The 20,088-nt window shown below is 37.6% G+C and overlaps 1 protein-coding gene across 7 annotated transcripts in view; it reads right to left on the reverse strand.

Annotated features, from left to right (window-relative positions):
* The window catches only part of ARMC8 (armadillo repeat containing 8), an 82,626-nt gene that overhangs the window by 56,317 nt on the left and 6,221 nt on the right, over positions 1 to 20,088 (reverse strand). For 5 of the 7 annotated variants that reach the window (XM_017528235.2, XM_017528231.2, XM_017528232.2 and 2 more), the window contains one exon: positions 3,948 to 4,024. The exons of the other annotated variants lie outside the window; for them this stretch is intronic. In XM_017528235.2, the coding sequence (XP_017383724.2) occupies positions 3,948 to 4,024 (77 nt within the window). The remainder of the gene's footprint in view (positions 1 to 3,947; positions 4,025 to 20,088) is intronic. 7 annotated transcript variants of the gene reach the window in all.

Consider the following 20,088-nt stretch of genomic DNA (forward strand, 5'->3'; position numbering starts at 1 on the left):
TTTAAAAAAAAAAAACAAAAACAAACAAAACTTCGCCACCCAGGCTGGAGGCAATGGTACAATCTTGGCTCACTGCAACCTCCACCTCCTAGGCTCAAGAGATCCTCCTACCTCAGCCTCCTGAGTAGCGGAGACTACACACTTGGTTAATTTTTTTAATTTTTATTTTTGTAGAGATGGGGTTTCACCACGTTGTCCAAGCTGGACTTGCTGGGTTCAAGTGATTTGCCCACCTCAGCCTCCCCAAAGTGCTGGGATTACAGGCATTAGCCACCATGCCTGGCCTCTGTTAATCTTTTCATTGAGATTCACTAACATTAAAACCAAATCAAGTGCTCTAATTTGTTATGTTAAAAAACAAAACAGTGTTTAAATAGCTTTCACTCATGATTTACAAAATCATATGAAGTTATTCTTTCTCAAATATGAGATTTAACATTGTTGAACCAATACTGTAACTTAACCAAAAAATGTCCTGCAATTTTTTTTAAAGTCACATGCAGATCTCCATACTACAGGAAGCTCATAATTTGCAATGCAACGTAGTTTAACTGACATACCTACTCTCTGTTGCAGTTTCAAAGGCTATAGCTTATGACCTATACAGTGACTTCCCTCTTCTTTTGGCTCATATCTTACTCCTTACTTAATGATTGTCTATCCAGTTATACATATGAAATTTTGCTTTTCGATAAAAGGACCTGATTTTGTATTTAAACTTTTTATACAACAGGACCATTCAAGTTTATGCTATTTTACTACTTAACAAAGTTACCTCTAGATAACTCCCCATTCTTCAACAACTGAAAGTTAAGCAGTTCTGATACTTAATGTTATCTTTCAACAAGGCATATTCACTGACTAGGTAAAACGGTCCACTGTGATGTGGGCTATCTACAAAGAAGCTCCTCATATTTAAAGGTGGAGCCCTAACTCAGCTAGTAGATTATTGTAGACTATGATGAAGACTCATTATTCATCTTTAATTTGGTTTTGTTTTTTCCTGCTAGTGTGTTACACACGTTCACAATCTTATTTGTCTTCAAGATAGGGTCTCACTGTGTATTGAACTCCTAGGCTCAAGGAATCTTCCCGCCTCAGCCTCCCAAGCAATTAGTACTACAGGTGCCTTCCACCATGCCTGGTATATGTTCACAATATTTATTGAGAAAAATCAAACATAATATAGCCAGAAAAATGATAAAACTCTGGTTGGCTTGTAGTCAAAGCTACAATTTTTGTCAATTATTTTATGTCCCTCCAATTAAATATTTTGGATTTAATGCTATTTCAGCCTCTACCTTTTCCTTCCCTAAAATTAATAGGCTACCTTTGGTTGTTTATACTCTGTGGCCATCTTTCTACCTACCTATTTTGGTCTGGTAGTGGTCTCTGTGCAACTCAGTAATGGCTGTGATGTATATTTAAAAAAAAAAAAAAATTCAAGAACTGGTCAACTCTCTTTTCCTAAATATTATTTCATTCCCTTTTTCTATCCATATTATATTAAACAAGATTACTTAAAAACAGATAATGTTAAAAGTAATTCACTTGTTATTCTCTTGACCATGTACAATTAATTTTCAGACAGTGCCAAAGTTCAAGAAAGAAGTCAGTCAGGAAGAATAAATATTTCTATCTGGAGAAAAGGAAGCTTTATCAAATCACACTACACATATATCTCCATAAGATCAGTACTATGCTGAGATAAAGTAAAAAAATGTTGGGTCATCTGTCCCCTTCAAACTATGAACAGATTTTAGTATTTTAAGTAGCAATCATGTTTACTAGAATGTGTTATCATTCACATTCTCTTGTCTGAGTCAGGAATTTTAGCCCCCCTCTCTCTTCTATATTAGTTTGAACTGTCTTCTCAGTTTTTCCCCCCTTTCTCTTCTTTGAGGACAATTATCTTATTTTTCAAGTTGTTTTACACTGGGGCTCATAACAACTAACCACTTAAGTGCCAAATGATCCACAACGCATCAGACATTGAATTTTATAATTCTCACTTAATTCTCACATTAACCTGGCAAGATGGACAGTGTTATCTTATCTTTACAGATGATGAAATTGAGGCTCAATGAAATTACAAAACTTGTCCAAGCACAGGTAGAAAGGAACCATACTAGAAAATGTCAGAATCAGGAATTCAACCCACTACTGTCCAACTCCAAAGCCCATGCTCTTTCTATTCTACCATTCTTTCATACAAACGTTTCTTTATGCCTACCTGACAGCTAATTAGGTCTCAGACTGGTAGTTTTTCAAAAAACACTAAGGCTATCTAACTACATTTTAGCTTCTTTGTTGTAATTCTGTCTTCCCCATTTTTCTTTTATCATTTATTTGATATTTTATCAATTTTTGAGAAACTACAGCGTTCTTTGGTAAGTAAAAAATTTCTCAAAGTGACAACATTTGAATCAGCGACTTAGATAGAACTCTATAAGTCTATCACACAGAATCCTTGATTACTAAATTTAGTTTTCTCCTAAACATAGTAGCAATAATAGCATCATATTTTATAATTATTTATTGAACACTTAAGTCTAACATTCTTAACCATTTATTGAGAAATTTTAAGTAACATTTAGAATTATCTACATCCAGAGCTATCTGGCTATGTATGGAGACTATCTGTCTAAGGAAGAATGTCAAGTTAAACTTGCCCCCTTGACCACTTTGCGTGTGTAGGTACAACCCAAATGGATTTATTTAACATATGAATTTAATAAACCATTTTTCCTGGCAATAATTAAACTAGTCTTAAGAGGAGTCATTAAATAATTACAAAGTCTCCTACTTAAGAGGACAAAGGCAAAGTTAACATAATGAGAAAGCCAGAAATATCGTTTTTTGTAAACCAAGACGACGTGAAAGTAAGTGTCCAGGATCTAGGGAAGATCCTAACTAGCTTCTCACCATCCCTTCCAGCTCAACTCGAATAGTCAAGCAGTTTTACAGCATTTTTATCTTACCTCTCTTTATAAATTCACAACTCCAAAGCATCCTTCCTACAATGCCTTTGGAGAGAAAGGCTTTAAGAACTACAGTCTGAAGAAGCTTGTATAAACACAGCATCCTAGCCTTACCATGGCTGAGCACAAGTTAAAGTACTATTTGGCTGACAACGTTTATGGGATCAGTGAAAAAGAAGAGGCGTCCCTCTTTAGGTGCCCTCACCATTACTGAAATGTATCTCGACACTTTTTTGTATCCTTCTTCCCATAGACACAGTTCAGGCCTGTGGATCCTTCACATTTCCCAACCCCATGATGAGCCTTAGTCTAGTCCTTCCTCCTTAGAACTAATGTGCTAAGAGTATGATAATCTGAAACTCAAAAGGAAAGGGAATAAATCTTCTGAAATCTTATTCTATTTGCTCCTCTTAATTTTTTAAGAGCATAATTACTTCTGGTATATTGCTTTAAAATGTTTCCTCTCATTAAACATGAAATTTTGGAGGGAAAAAAGGCATTTAAGTTATTAAGAATTTACTTAAATTTTGACAGCTTTCTAAATTCTAAATTTAAAACATCAATAGGAGAATCAATCTTGGTGACAGTTAATGAGTTAACCAAAAACAAAACAAAAAACCCTACTGATCTATTATTTCACTGCATTTCAATTATGAAAGACCATCAATCTTATTCTCCTGCTTTTGTGGATACTAAAGAAGCAAAAGCATTCTCCAAAGAAAACATTTTTTTAAATGTGAAACAAGTGTTCTACAAAAAATGAAGCTAACCATCTCTGTTAACAACTACTGAAAAGACAATTCTTTACTGTAAAATATTAAATGCTATGAATGTCAGTCTTTCTAGAAAAAAAGCCAAATGAAAGAAAAAAGGTATAATCCTGTATTTTCAAAATTAAAGTATTTGGCAGATTAAAACATGAAAACAAACAACTTTTTGATAGACTCTTAAATACATACTACTTACATGACACCTTGTAGAACTTTCTGGGGATCTGGGTCAAATAGCCTGTCAACATAGTGGCGACTGCTAGCTGTTACTTCCTAGAAAGTGGGGGGGAAAAATTATGACATCTGAAGCCATGCAAAATCACAAATTCACAGCATCACCCACAATATCAAGTGACTAGATAATTTAACTTATGGTAGATGCATTAAAATTTCTATTAAATACTTAATTTTGCCTCCTTATGATATGAAATACTTAAGCAGGTGACTTTTCTCTCTCAGGTATCAAAATAATGGGAAACTGTAGTGTTCAGTTCAAGATGTCAAAGATCAGTATTTTTCTTCTAAGAATGCCCAATTTCAAAAGTAAGAATGTCCATGGTATACTATACATTTTACTAAGTCTTGAAACTAGCAGGAGAGTTTAGAAAATCAACATAATTACAAAGCACATAACTGTTCATTCAAAAGAATCATCAGAAAGATATTAAGTATATTTTTGTAAATATTTTATTAAATTAGTCTGAAAAAAGGCTCATGATAAACAGTGAGAGAAGAAAGAAGACACTTAGTTCTCACTAAACACATAGCTAGACAGTGGGACCTTTGTGGTGAGCTCTGCAAGTTTTGCCAACAGAAGACCTAGGCATGTATGTTAGCATATATACTTAACAGCAAGCTAAGTTTATTCATTAACTGCTGGATGTCACATATGTGTGATTAATAGACAGGAATGTTACTTCTGTAATTTAGCACACACGGAAGGACAAAAATCTGGCTCTCAGCCAGGGAAAAGAGTAAGGGCTTCATGAAATAGTCTGTAAGAGGTAGTCTAGGTAAAAGAGAAAATCCTTAGACTAACGTAGAGGAGCTGCACTGCTGGGGGCAGAAGTATAAATAAATAAAGGAAGAAGTTGTCACACTTTCTGTGAAGAAAAACAATTACGAATTAGGGTGATTTGTAGGTCACCAAGCTGTCTCAACTGAACTGGATAAGGGTGGGTAAAATTAGAAAGAATACAAAGGGGAAACACTTACCTCCTTTTCATTTGTATTGTGGAGTTTGTTCTATTATGTATTTCTTGTAATACTTATTTTAGAGGATAACCCTTTTTTAATATTTAATTTTTGACACTTAACATTATTTAAAACAAATAACCCGTATTTAAGAATCAGAGAAAAGGTTGTGTCCCCTGCTCGTTTTTTCCGATGCCTGCTGAAGTATCTTTATATACTACCCCCCACCATTAGCAATGAATTATTATAGGGAGGAAAAAATAACTTTTCCAATTTACTCTGAACTCCAAATCAGTGACAGAGTTAATTACCACGGTACAGTGCCAGTTTAAACTTTTAAGCCACCAAAAATTACCTCTGGAGAACTACACAAACTCTAGTTTTCTGATAATATAGTTAACTAAGTCAACACATATTTTCTTTTTTTCCAAGATGAAGTCTTGCTCTGTCGTCCAGGATGGAGTGCAGTGGTGCGATCTCGGCTCACTGCAACCTCCACCTCCCAGGTTCAAGCAATTCTCCTGCCTCAGCTTCCCAAGTAGCTGGGATTATAGGTGCACACCACCACATCCAGCTAATTTTTGTATTTTTGGTAGAGACAAGGTTTCACCATGTTGGCCAGGCTTTTCTCAAACTCCTGGGTTCAAAGAATCCTCCTGTCTCAGCCTCCCAAGTAACTTAACTACAGATGTGTGCCACTACATCCAGCTCAAATGCTTGCTTTTAGCATGCACTTCATTTGTAAAGAATAAACAGTGGAACAAAGAAGCAAAAGTGATTAAAATTCTTGTGCTCACCAGGATACCATTAAAGCACCTGCTAACAGAATCTGTTTTCCTCAAAATAACAGGATCACAGAGTTAGAAGGACTCTCAATAATAATCTGCCCACTCCCTCGGTTTACAAATTTGAGGCTTCTCATGATCTTTACCCGTTTGTCAGATCATCAAATGTAAAATAAAGACACAAATAGCTGTACAAACATATTGAGAAACAATATATGAAGAGCAAAAGCTAGAGCAGAACTGAAAAAAGCATTACTATAATATAAACAGTAAGTTTTGCCACTCCATTTGACTACAGGTTTTCTGAGCTTTCTAACATAGTAAGTTCTTCTAAGTACCTAAGACCCTCCTAACCAGAGATTTGATTTTGATTTTACTGTTTTCTCTATCTTCACTCTCTATAGCTCCAAATCTCTTACCTGTCAATGACATGTATCTTAACATAAAATTCCCCCATTAATAGCAACTCTCTTTGCTGCTCTGTGCCAGGTTCATTCAATATAACATGCACTGAGTACCTAAACAAGGCACTGAGGAAGGCATTAAAAATAAATTTTTGTTTAATAAAGAAAAATTTAGTAACACACAGCCCCTGTTCTCAAGAATTCATATTGTTACCATGTTTACATGATTATTTCCCTATTAGAATATAAGAATTACGGTATACACAACATAAAGGAAGGACTAAGGAGGGTGTTTGTAAACTGGGAGAATCAGGGAAGGCTTCTTTCTGGAGTTGGCTTTGGAAAATGAGTAAAAGTGTACCAGAATGGACAAGCAAAAAGAGAAAGAATCAATGTCACAATCATAGCCATGGGACATGTGAAGCCAACACAAGTAAATGATCAGCAAGTATAATAGTTACTGGCACTGAAAACAGGATAGAGAGGCAACTACAGAATGTAAAACACAAAACGCTAACCAATAGGTGGCTCATAATTGGAGATTTCACACTGCCTTTTGGTCAAAGTTACATGCTAAATGCCAAAGAAGGTGTAAGAGGACATTAAAGCAGAGCCTTGCATTTAGGAAACTTACAATCTATAAAGGGTTGTCATGTACACACAAAAATAATCCTATAAGCTGCTCAGACAGCAAGCAAGCTGAAGGGATATGATCACTTATTCAACATTATTTTACTCTGTACTTTCACCTAATGTATTCATTCGTCTGTATAGGACAATTCTGGTATTTCACTGCTTTTCCCTTTAGATCAGATCACCTCTCTCCTCCCAGTCCTCTTCTCTCTCCTTTCAGAAGGCAGGCTAGAAATGTAAGAGCTAGGAAGAGAAGGCAATTTGTACAGGTATTAAAATGGGTTAAGAGAAAGAACATCTAAAAAGGTGACATTTGGGCTGGGCACGGTGGCTCATCCCTGTAATCCCAACACTTTAGGAGGTCGAGGCAGGTGGATCAAGAGGTCAAGAGTTCAAGACCAAGCTGGGCAATATGGTGAAACCCCATCTCTACTAAAAATACAAAAAAAAAAAAAAAGAAAAAAAAAATTAGCAGGGTGTGGTGGCACATGCCTGTAGTCCCAGCTACTCAGGTGGCTGAGGCAGAAGAATCACTTGAATTTGGGAGGTGGAAGTTGCAGTGAGCTGAGATCATGCCACTGTACACTAGCCTGGGTGACAGAGTGAGATTCTGTCTCAAAAAATGAAAAAAGAAAGGTGATACTTGAGCAAAGTCTTGAAGAAGGTGAAGGAGCAGAGACTATGCACTCATCTAGGGATAGAGTTTTTTTAGGCAAAAAGAACAGCAAATATAAATGTCCTAAAATGGGAAGTATCTGTCATAATCAAAGACTAGGAGGCCATTATAGCTGCAGCAGAATGAGCAAAGGAGAAATCGGCAGGAGATGAGGTCAGAGAACAGGGGCCAGATGGTAAAGAGCTGCTGTCCAGTAAGCCAGCCACTAGCCTCATATGGCATTTGAAATTTGAAATGTGACTAGGAAGTAAATTTTGTTTATATTTTAAACTTTAAAATTAAGAAATCAATATGGGATTCAGTTATTTCAAAACTTTTAAGAATGATTTGGAACTACTTGGGTATATGAGTCATATTTTCAATTATAAATGTCATGACACCTAAGTATGAATCAGGTATTTCCAATAAAAACTTAGCATCCAAATTGTATAAACTACATGTCAGATATTGAAGACTTGCTACTTGCTATTTTTGCAACTAATTTCATTAATAACTTATTACACAGATTATATGCTGAAATAATATTTTGCTTTACTGGTTTAAATAACATTAAAATCAACTTCACTTATTTCCTTTATACTTTGGATAGCTAATGGCTGCTAGAAAATTTTAAATTATATATGTGCCTTGCATTTTTCTACTAGTATAGAGCTTTGTTGGTCATTGCTAGGATTTTGATTTTTATGCTCCAAGATGGGAAGCCATTAGAGGGTTTTGGGAAATAGAGACATGATCTGACTTATGTGTGTACTTATGTTTTATTTTTAGTAGAGATGAGGTCTCAACTTTGTTGCCCAGACTGATACCAAATTCCTGGCCTCAAATGATCCTCCCACCTTGGCCTCCCAAAGTGCTGGGATTAGAGGTGTAAGCCACAATACCCAGCCCTGACTTACGTTTTTAAAGAATCACTCTGATTGCAATTTAGGAACAGACATGTGTGGAGAAGGAGAAGGGACATAAGACAAAAGCAGGGAGACTAGGAAGGAAGTTATTTCCATCATCAGAAATGCGATAATTTCATAGACGATGGTAGCATGGACTAGACCAAACACTGTAGAAGATGTACTCAGATTCCAGACAAATGCTGAAGTTATAAAATGGATATGCTGTTAGACTTGATGTGGGATATGAGAGAAGAAAGGAGCCAAGGATAACGTTTATTTCTCTGACCACATAAAAAGACTGAGACTGAGTTGCCAGTTAATGAGATGAGGAAGGCTGTAGGAGGTTTGGATTTGAGTGGGAAGATCAAAAGTTCAGTTGTGGACATGTTAGGATTCAGAATCTTATTAGACATCCAAAGGAGGATGTCAAGTTGGACATGCAAGCCTAGAGTTTAGGAAAAAGTTGTGGGCTAGACAGGTAAATCAGAAATTGTCGGCATATTATGAAATTAATTAAGAGTGATCCTGGATACCGCAAGACCTGAAGACTGTGCTCTGCAGTAGTCAAACAAGCAGCCAGTGTAGAGTGAAGAAATCCAGAATGTTGAAGCAAGGGAATATTTCAAAAGGGGAGTAAATATCTATGTCAAATCCTAGTGATGTGTAGCTAAGATGATAATTAAGATCTGACCTTTGGATTTAGGAACATGCAGGTGTTCACTGATCTTGACAGCGGCACTACAGTAGGGCCAAAGCCCGCTTGGTGAGGGTTTAAGAGAGAATGGGGGAGAGGTGCGCTGGATGCAACGGCTCACGTCTATAATCCCAGCACTTTGGGAGGCAGAGGCAGGTGGATCTCCTGAGGTCACGAGTTCAAGACCAGCCTGGCCAACATGGTGAAACCCCATCTCTACTAAAAATACAAAAATTAGCCGGGTGTGGTGGCACATGCCTGTAGTCCCAGCTACTCAGGAGGCTGACGCAGGATAACTGCTTGAACCTGGGAGGCAAAGGTTGCAATGAGCCAAGATAGTTCCACTGCACTCCAGCCTAGGCGACAGAGCAAGTTTTCATCTCAAAAAAGAGAGAGAGAGAGAGAGAGAATGGGAAAAGTGAAAACAAAAAAAAGCGGAAAAAGTAAGTACAGACAATTCTTTCAAGGCTTTTCACTGTAAAGGGGAGTAAAAAAAACATAGTAGATAAGAGGGAGAAGCAGAGTCAGGAGAGATTCTGTTTTTTAAGATGGAATAAATTAGAGCTTGCTTATTCATTGCTGGAAATTTTTTGACAGAGAAGAAAATTTGATGCAGCATGAGAAGGGGGAGAACTGAAACAATGTTCATGAATAAATGAGGGAGAATGGGACTTACTAGTTAAGTACAGCATGTGTAAGTACAATAACAAGAGGGAATTATAGCCGGGAGTAACGCCAGGTGCCTGTAATCCCAGCTACTTAGGAGGCTGAGGCAAGAGAATTGCTTGAACCCGGGAGGCGGAGGTTGCAGTGAGCCAAGATCACGCCACTGCACTCCAGCCTGGGGAGATATGGTGGTGAAAGCTCGTTAAAGTTTTCAGATTACTGTACTTCTACTTTCGGAAAATAAAAATAGATGAAGAAATGTGAGTGGTTTAAAGAAAGAGAAGAAGGAATAAGACACTGAATGGGCCAGGAAAATGTACTAGGACTGCCAGAGAGCACTAAGTGGCTTACTGAGGCTTGTGATTATAAATTTAACAGGAAACCAATCAGCACGGCTGTGTTTTTCTCCAGCTACAATTAAATGTACAGAAGCAGCCACGAATAAGAGAGCTGGGGAGAAGTTTGAAGTAAATTTATTCAGGAAAACAAAAACAGCAACAGGTAATGATTTGCATTCCATTGTGGAAAAGTATTATGTGGAAGCAATTTTCCTTTTATTAAGGTGATTGTCTGTGATAGGCCCCAATGATCCCCACCTCCTGGTATTCATGCCCTTGTGCAATGCCTGGCCTTAAGTGAGGACTGGATCTAGTAAGTAGCAAATGGAATGCAGCAGAGGTAATAAGATGCCATTTCAGAAACTTTCAAGTTCTCCCTGCCCCCCTCCCTTTTCCTCTAACAGAAACTAGTTGTCAGGCTGTGGAGTTGCCCCGTGGAGAGGTCCACATGGCATGAAACTAAAACCTGCCAACAACCACATGAGTAAGCTTAGAACTGAATTCTCCCTGAACTGAGCCTTCAGATGACACTGTGGCTCCTGCTGACACCCTGGCTGCAACCACATAAGAGATCTTGGGCCAGAGGCACCAACTAGGCCACACTGTATTACTAACCTACAGAAACTGAGATAATAAATGTTGTTTTAATCAGCTAAGTTTTGGGGCAATTTGTTACACAGCAATACATGACTTACAGGCCTTTGAATTTATTATCCAAATCAGAAAAATTTTTTTTTTTTTTTTTGGAGACGGAGTTTCACTCTTGTTACCCGGGCTGGAGTGCAATGGCGCGATCTCGGCTCACCGCAACCTCCGCCTCCCGGGTTCAGGCAATTCTCCTGCCTCAGCCTCCTGAGTAGCTGGGATTACAGGCACGCACCACCATGCCCAGCTAATTTTTTGTAGCTTTAGTAGAGACAGGGTTTCACCATGTTGACCAGGATGGTCTCGATCTCTTGACCTTGTGATCCACCTGCCTCGGCCTCCCAAAGTGCTGGGATTACAGGCTTGAGCCACCGCGCCCGGCCCAAATCAGAAAAATTTTAAGAGTGAAAGAGGGCATCACTAATAACTGTCATAGAATAATAGGCATAAAATAAGACTGTTGGAAACAAATTAAGCTGTATAATCACATCTTTAATAGTCCAAAAGAAAAGTGGAAAAACTTATAGATAGCTCAGGAAGCTGGTCAGGTATCCTAAAAAGGCAAGCTAGAACAGGCTCTGATTGTCCCTCTGAATAAACCACCCATGACTATGGTGACTTTAAACCACTGCCTTTTGAAAAAAAAAAAAAAAATTCAGGAAGGGTTTAAACCCTAGGCTTGTCATGAATAGGACTAAACTCAAAAAACAGGAAAAATAAGTGTTCAACAAGTTTTAGGGTAAAATTACAAGTTTATTAGACAATGAAGAATAAAAATGTGAAGGCTAATAGAAAAATACCAAACATTTTATTTCAATAATCTTGCTCTGTGTATATTTTATTAAAATATACTGTTCTTTATTTCTAATATATTCAAACATCATGTAGTAGAAATAACAAATAATTTGGCATTTGAACACTTAGGTATGAATTTTGTTTTACCACTTACTAGCTATGCAACTTTGGAAAAAAGTAAAATTTGAGACCGTTTCTTCAATTATAAAATGGTGATGTTATGACATGTCTCAGAGTGTGACTTAAATAAGATATCACACAGAAAATCTCTTGTAAACTGTAAAAGTATCCTGCAAATACCGACTTTCAGAGTAAATCTATGTCTGTACAAAGAGGGTAATTTGCTTTGACAAGTGTACTAATAGCCTTCTCAGTTATTCACATTCATGGTTAAAGCTAAATTATTCAAAGATACCCATTCTCAACTGATAGCAGCTTACTTTCAAACTAAGTTAAATACTATATTTAGCAAAAACCAAATACACTTGTTTAGTATGTTCTAGTTTACAAAGCATTTTCATATCTATGTATTCATTTAATTCATTTGTTTTTAGAAATTAAAACAGCATTACAATTCCCAGTGAGGTATTCTGACCCCAGAAGAAATGAGTGTTTAAACCAGTGATTGCTAATCAAAATTTAATATGTCCATTAGTCCACAAACTGCTAAGAACTTCAAGATAAAACTTCATAATTCAGCATTGTGAGAGAAAATCCTGGTTTCAGGAGAGATGAAAGAAACACAAACACAAAAATAGGATGTTTGAACTCTACGAAAATTCAATTTTAAATGAAATTCAACTTGTATCATTAATTTACCGGGAATTAGGCCAGGTGCTGGATGTAAATGCAGTTCCTTACCCTCAAGGTTTCATAGCACATAAACAAAACACCATGTAAACAAGAAAGTTGTAAGTGTAACCATACTAAAGTAATTTAGTGTAATCATAAAAGTAAACACAATGTAAAAAGAAAATTGAAGATATAATTGAAGTCAGGGACAAGATGGAAAATAACCTCGGAGAAGTAGGGATGAATAATCTGAAAGGCTAATATTAATCTGCCAGGTGAAAATGGAAGAGGGGAGGCCAGATGCAGTGGCTTGCGCCTGTAATCCCAACACTTTGGGTGGCCAACATCGGCAGATCTTGAGTCAGAAGTTCAAGACCAGCCTGGCCAACATGGTGAAACGCTGTCTTTACTAAAAATACAAAAATTAGCCAGGTGTGGTGGCTGTGCTTATAATCCCAGCTACTTGGGAGGCTGAGGCAGGAGAATTGCTTGAACCTGGGAGGTGAAGGCTGCAGTGAGCAAGAGTGTGCCACTGCACTCCAGCTTGGGCAACAGAGCAAGACTCCATCTCAGGGAAAAAAAGAAAAAGGGATGGGGGGAAGACAAGGACTCTAGGTAGACAGCACAACATATGCAAGAGCTCTAAAGCAAAAAGGTGTTTGAGAAAGAAAATATAATTTAGTATTATGATTATATAGTATACAGCTGAGAACACAAAACAATGCTGAAGTTTCTTTTCTGTTTGTTTTTTGAAGTTTCATTTTTTAACTGAGTTGGTCAACAAATATTTAAACAGCTATGCAGGCACTATTCTAGGCACCTAACATTTTTTTTTTAAGCCAGGTGTGGCTCACGCCTATAATCCCAGCGCTTTGGGAGGTTAAGGTGGATCACCTGAGGTCAGGAGTTTGAGGCCGGCCTAGCCAACATCGTGAAATCCCATCTCTACTAAAACTACAAAAATTAGCCAGGTATGGTGGCACATGCCTGTAATCCTAACTACTTGGGAGACTGAGGCAAGAGAATCTCACTTGAACCCAGGAGGAAGAGGCTACGGTGATCAGAGATCGTGCTACTGCACTTCAGCCTAGGTAACAGGGAGACTCTGTCTCAAAGGGAAAAAAAAAAAAAAAAGCCCACCTTTGAAGAGTATACATTTCAACAAAGGGAGAAAGGGAAAAAGCAATAAACACAATAAATAAGTGATATATATTAAGGGCTAGGCACAGTATGAAAAAAGTCTTAAATAGCACATTTTGTTTCCAATTCCTTATACTATAACTACACTGTCACTCGCTGGAGGGGAGGTGGATGTGGAGGTGAGAAAAGGGAGTGGTGTATGCTAAGACACACATAACACACAGAAAGCCCCATCCTCTCAGCAGTTCTAATCAGGATCTATTTTCTAAGTTTGAAACATGACTTTGGCTGTCACAATGACAGCAAATGCTACTGATACCTGGTGGGCAAGAACTAAAGATGCTAGATGTACTGGGACATCAGGCACAAATCCCCCAACTTGCCACTATCCAGTCATGTAGGCAAAAAATCTAGAATCTAATTCCATTTTATAAACACAAAATGTTTTGCACCATTTTAATGTACTCGATTTTCCAAGAATGTAACTCATGTGAATAAAGAAAAGGTTGTATTTTGTCCTGGCAGGAACTTTACCAAAAATCATTCATTTCAGAAAGTCACATAAAAATACCATTTATTGTATTTAAGTAAACATTACAATATATCTATATCGGTCTGCAGCGTAACTATCACATTCACAACCAAACTGTGTATATTTATGAACATACCATTACTTTATTACTTCTGGCATAGTACGACTTGAGTATTTACAGATTTCAACGATATTATAAATTAGTTTTATGTTTTTCTCCTTTATTACAGCCAGAGCATTATGTCAACTTTTTAAAAGTTACATGTGAGGACAGTTAACTTATCTATTGAGTGTCACCTGAAGATAGCCAAGAAAGTGCCACAAAATATCTATTATAAGAGTGTATGAGTCTGATAGGGTTAAGAAACCACAACCTGAAACAACTCAACCGTCCAGACAATTGGGATACCAGAACCTCTTTCTATCCCTAAAACAATGTGAAACCAAAATTTGATTTTCTGATACCTCCAAAACACTCAGTTCAAAAAATACTTTGTTTTGTCACTGTGACAATTTACTAAAATGCCAAACAAGTACACTGCTCAGATCAGTCACAAGTTCTCAATTATTCTTTTTTTTTTTTTTTTTTTTTGGAGACAGAGTTTCGCTCTTGTTGCCCAGGCTGTAAAGCAGTGGCGTGATCTCAGCTCACTGAAACCTCCGCCTCCCGAGTTCAAGTGATTCTCCTGCCTCAGCCTCCTAAGTAGCTGGGATTACAGGAATGTACCACCACGCCTGGCTAATTTTGTATTTTTAGTAGAGATGAGGTTTCTCCATGTTGGTCAGGCTGGTCTCCAACTCCTGAGCTCAGGTGATCCGCCCCTCTCTGCCTCCCAAAGTGCTGGGATCACAGGAGTGAGCCACCACACTGGGCCTCAATTATTCATTTTAGAGCCCAGTGACACTTAATGTATTTGTACCTATCCCTAGAGAGATTAGGACTGCCACAATCCAGAATATCAGACACTAATACTTTCAAAGCAGCATTTTACTAAACTGTGCTTGAATTTCAAATCACATGCCTTCCCCTTCGTTCTGGCTGCGTTCTCATGAAATGATGAAAGACACAAAACATTAAATACAACTGCCTAACTGCTGCCTGAAGAGCCAGAGTTAATTTCACTATTAGACAAAACTAACTGTTAGGCAATTCTTTCCTAATTTTGAGAGAAAAAAATCTGCCTCTACTTGGAACAAAAAAGAAAAACACCATCAAGGCAGACCTTTTATTTGCTGACAGCTATCATCTTCTTCTTATGTGCTCCAAAATTCCCACATTCCAATTTTCTCCAAAAGGAGAAAGAAATTAGAAGAAAATGCCCAAGTACTATCCAAAATCCAAGATTTTGATGTAGGTCTTTTTGTTTTTTTTTTTTTTTTTTTTTTTTTTGCTTTGTTCTTTTTATACTGGTAAATTTCTAGCCCCATTAGGACATGATCAGATTTAAAACATTTGTTTTAGACCCTTCATGTACTATTTTTGCAACCAATTTTATCCTTATTCATTCTTTGGTATGTCGAGTTTCACTGCATCCTTCCTCCCAAGGTTAATCAGAGCTCGGCATTTCTGTAGCTTCCAGTAACTTCAGAAAGTTTCTAAAATGTTACTTCACAGCGCATCTTGGCCTCATCAGTGTAGAAACGTAACATACTATGGCAACTGAGATTCCCAGAATGAAATCTACTTTAATTTCACAAACACACTAAAATATGTAATCTTTAAATTTAATATACTTGCATAAGAGGTAAGCCTGAACGCTCAGTAAATAAAGACTAAAAATCAGCCTTCACATGTTCAGAAAATTAAAAAGTAAATTAATCAGTGCTTATCAAATATGAAAATAAAGCTCTAAAATATAAGGCTGTACACACAGTCTTGTTTTTAAAAAGTGGGAGTTTGGAGATCTGACTCTGATACTTTATGCTACAATGGGCAAGCCAGCCTCTCCAGTTTTCCTCAATACAAAATGACAAGAATCAGTCGGGCGCAGTGGCTCACGCCTGTAATCCTAGCACTTTGGGAGGCCAAGGCGGGCGGATCACCTGAAGTAGGGAGTTCAAGGCGACCCTGATTAACATGGAAAAACCCCATCTCTATATTTAAAAAAAAAAAAAAAATGACACCAATGAACTAGATTATCTGCAAGTTTCTTCCAGCAAAAGATTCCACGATTTTATATTTGAACAAAGAGGAATTTTTATTTTTCATAACAGAAAAGCCAGGGCACAGTTAGATTAAAAGGCATATGAAGAGCAGCCTTTACTTTTTCGGGAGTTTTTTGTTTGTTTGTTTGGCTTTTGTCCCCCACCCCCAGAGACAGGGTTTTGCTATGCTGCCTAGGTTGGCCTCAAACTCATGGACTCAAGTGATCCTCTGGCCTCAGCCTCCTCTGGTTCTGAGTTTTTAATGTGATAATGCATTCTTATTGCCCTTATAAACTATTAAATATTGCCATAAAATGCTTGGTGGTCATAAGACTGAAAGTAATTTAGCATTCATGCTTTTAATCAAGTACTATCATGTTTACCCTTTTAAAAGTAAACCTTTTAAAGTATGGTTCAAATTATAAAGATCTATCAGTCTAGAAGACCTTTTAAGTTTCTTCTCACTATTAAATTCAATTTATTTACCCTTCACGTAAATAAGGTAGATGAGAATGCCGAAACTGAGGGTCAAGAAAAGATCCCTCTGGATAGAGTAAATGAGCTAAGAACACATGGTGTGAAACAGCATATTCTGAAAGTCCAAGAGAGCAAGAACTATCTCTGGAAAGCAGATGCAAAGTTACAAACATTGTGAGGAGTTTCACAAAGACTGAGCTATCCTCTGGATTGGTTGAGGTTCATTTATATGCCTCCAAGATGATAAAATGGCCCAAGAAATCCACTAGGATGTATTTAAATGTCAACTTCTCAATCCTGACTAACAACAAAGTGAGGCTATTCAGATATGGGTGAGGTGTTGTCCTGGTCCATAAGAATAGTTGAAATTATTATTCAAAATTGCTGTCATGTAATTACTTAGAGATCCTGGGTACCATATTTCATGGCACACCTTAGAAGTAGTATTGTCCAGACAGGCCAGATGCCTTCTTGATAAAAAGGGCTTTATTTGCTTCAGATTCTTAGAAGCAGCAATATAGCCTTGCCTTGGAGCTATCCATGGTGCTTGTCTCAGACTCAGTTCATCATTTGCAGCAGCTGGTTCATTCACCTTCCTATTACAGCACCACTCAAGATCTGTATGACCTGTCACCCACACTGTGGCCTGTGACAATCATGGCAATATCACAGGTCACTTGGAATTTGTCTATTCTACTTTGCCTGTGCCCAGACCCACAGTCACCTTACTTTGTAGTTTGTTTGGTTCTCCAGATAACTTAGCTTTTGCATCCCAGGCCTGCTACACAAAGCCCTTTCTGTGGACAAAGTACACCTTCTGGGAGATTACTGGTGTATTCTGGCTAAAAATTATAGCTCTTCAGAAATAATTCTCACTCATAATAGCTCACATGAGTTTTAATACCTTATTGCTACAATCTTTACCATTCCAAAATGATCTTTTTTTTTTTTTTTTTTTTGAGACGGAGTTTCGCTCTTGTTGCCCAAGGTGGAGTGTAATGGCGTGATCTCGACTCATTACAACCTCCGCCTCCTGGGTTCAAGCAATCCTCCTGCGTCAGCCTGAGTAGCTGGGATTACAGGCACACGTCACCACACCTGGCTAATTTTTTGTATTTTTAGTAGAAATGGGGTTTCACCATGTTGGCCAGGCTGGTCTCAAACTCCCGACCTCAGGTGATCTGCCCACCTTGGCCTCCCAAGGTGCTGGGATTACAGGCATGAGCCACCACACCTGGCCTTTGCTATGTTTTTTGACTCACACTGGGAGAAGTAAAGAAGTTAACTCAGGAGTGACTTGTGGGTTTCAGGGAATCCAACAACCTCTAGAAATTATACAACTATTCAGGCATGTTTTCCTGGGAAAGCAGGTGTTGACATTCTCATCCTTAAACAGCTAAGAACTAGAGATCAATACACTGATGATGCCAAGGTAATAATCATTACCTCAGATTTAGGCACTCAACCTTTATATCCAACTGACTACAAATTTGGCATGTCCAAAATGAAACTCATTTTCCTACTTACTCCCCTAACGTATTCCTCTCCTAATCCTCACCATCTCAGAAGATGATACCACCTGGCCAAAAAGGCATAAATCCTGTGACTCATGCTTGATCATGATCAGCATCATGACTCTTCCCTTTTCCTTAGTCCCCCTTATCCCATAGTCCCCTCTATCCCACCATTAGCTTTCTGAAAGCCAAAGAAATTCTTAAAAACAACCCTAAGGCAAAAGAAGCATGTGTTCAATAATCACTTTCCAGGTGGTAAAGACCTCCCAATATTAACAGATCTTATGGGCTGGAAACTTCCCATTGAACCACAATTTTTTATTTTTAATATAAAGCATAACACTGTTTGATCATTCCTCCTTCCTCCAATACTTATATTATGAATAAGCTAGAGAATGTACCTCTTCATTCTTCTGAAATTATGGAATGTGGTCAAAACAGTTTTCCTTCAACAAAATGACAAGTGTGGGGGGGTGCTATTTCTGTAAAACTACTCTTATTTGGAATACCTTTAATTTCTATCTCAACAGTCTCAGTACTACTGTTCATTGAAGGCAGTTGCTCTGCAATTTCCAGAGGATAACAGGAGCTTTGTTTTTTTCATGTAATACCATATCTTTACCTAAAAGTCAACAGGACAGATGGTACTGCAAAAACAAATGCCAAATCAGAATTGAAAAACACACAAGTCAGAATCACTGACATTCCTATCTGCTGACAGTAAGTATTTTAAAATGTAACAAGGAAGGAAGTGATAAGAAGATTAGGTCTCAAAAGTAATCTGAAGACCCTACATAAATGTGTTTCTGATTCTTGACAGAGTTTAAAAGACTTCCTAAACATGTGCTATATGAATTCAGGTGGCAGTCTTTCCTTAAACACACAGCAAGATGTTCAGAAACAAACAATGAGCACCTCTTACTTTTCGCACATTGCCACTAAAGATTAGAAGATTCACATTGATGAATTTATTTTTATTTTATTTATTTTTATTTTTTTTTTGAGACACAGTTTCACTCTTGTCTCCCAGGCTGGAGTACGATGGCACAATCTGGGCTCACTGCAACCTCTGCCTCCTGGTTTGGTTTCAAGTGATTGTCCTGCCTCAGCCGCCCGAGGAGCCAGGATTACAGGCACCCACCACCACACCTTGGCTAATGTTTTTTATTTTTTTAGTAGAGACAGGGTTTCACCATGTTGGTCGGGCTCCCCTTGAACTCCTGACCTCAGGTGATCCGCCCGCCTCGGCCTTCCAAAGTACTGAGATTACGGGCATGAGCCACCGCACCTGGCAATTCAGTGATTATTTTAGGACCATTTGCTGACACACCCTGTACTTATTGGTGCTTTGTAAACTAATAGCGAACTTTAAAATATGCTATACAGATTTTCTTTTGCATTTATTACTAAAAACCAAGGGAGGCCAAATTTATGTTTATAGGATAGTGGGTTCAACTTCACAGCAATATTTCTTCCTAATTATTGCCAGTTATTGATGTAGGAGAATAAATCATTAAGTAGCTATAGGCAAGGCAACACAGAAAACTGTATGCAAACAGTTATAACTGTAGAGAACAGGACAAAATAAAGGAATATCCAGATTTGGAATATCCTAAACAGTTCTGATAGCTGCTTGTCAAAAAAAAAAAAAAGACGTAACGGCACTGGGAAAGGATTGTAAAGAAGGCAATTAAAAATCAAAAAGTGCCTCAGCTGTCTATAATGGCCTACAAAGTGATTCAAAGACAATTCGCTACATTACCTTTCTAACTATTACAAAGTGACCAAAATTAAATGCAATCATCCTTTCAACAGGGTCTTTCACAAAGCGTAAATTTTCATTTTGAAAAAGTCCAATTTATCATTTTTCCTTTTTTTTTTTAAATCAGTCCCATCTTGAAACAATTATTGCATCACCAATTTATCAATTTTTTAATTAGTCATGCTTTTGGTGTTATGTCTAAAAGTTCTTCACCAAGCCCAAGGTTCTAGAGATTTTCTCCTGCTTTTTTTTTTTTTT

This window comes from Cebus imitator, unplaced genomic scaffold (genome assembly GCF_001604975.1).
Source record: "Cebus imitator isolate Cc_AM_T3 unplaced genomic scaffold, Cebus_imitator-1.0 Scaffold53, whole genome shotgun sequence".
In the NCBI taxonomy this organism is placed as follows: Eukaryota; Metazoa; Chordata; class Mammalia; order Primates; family Cebidae; genus Cebus; species Cebus imitator.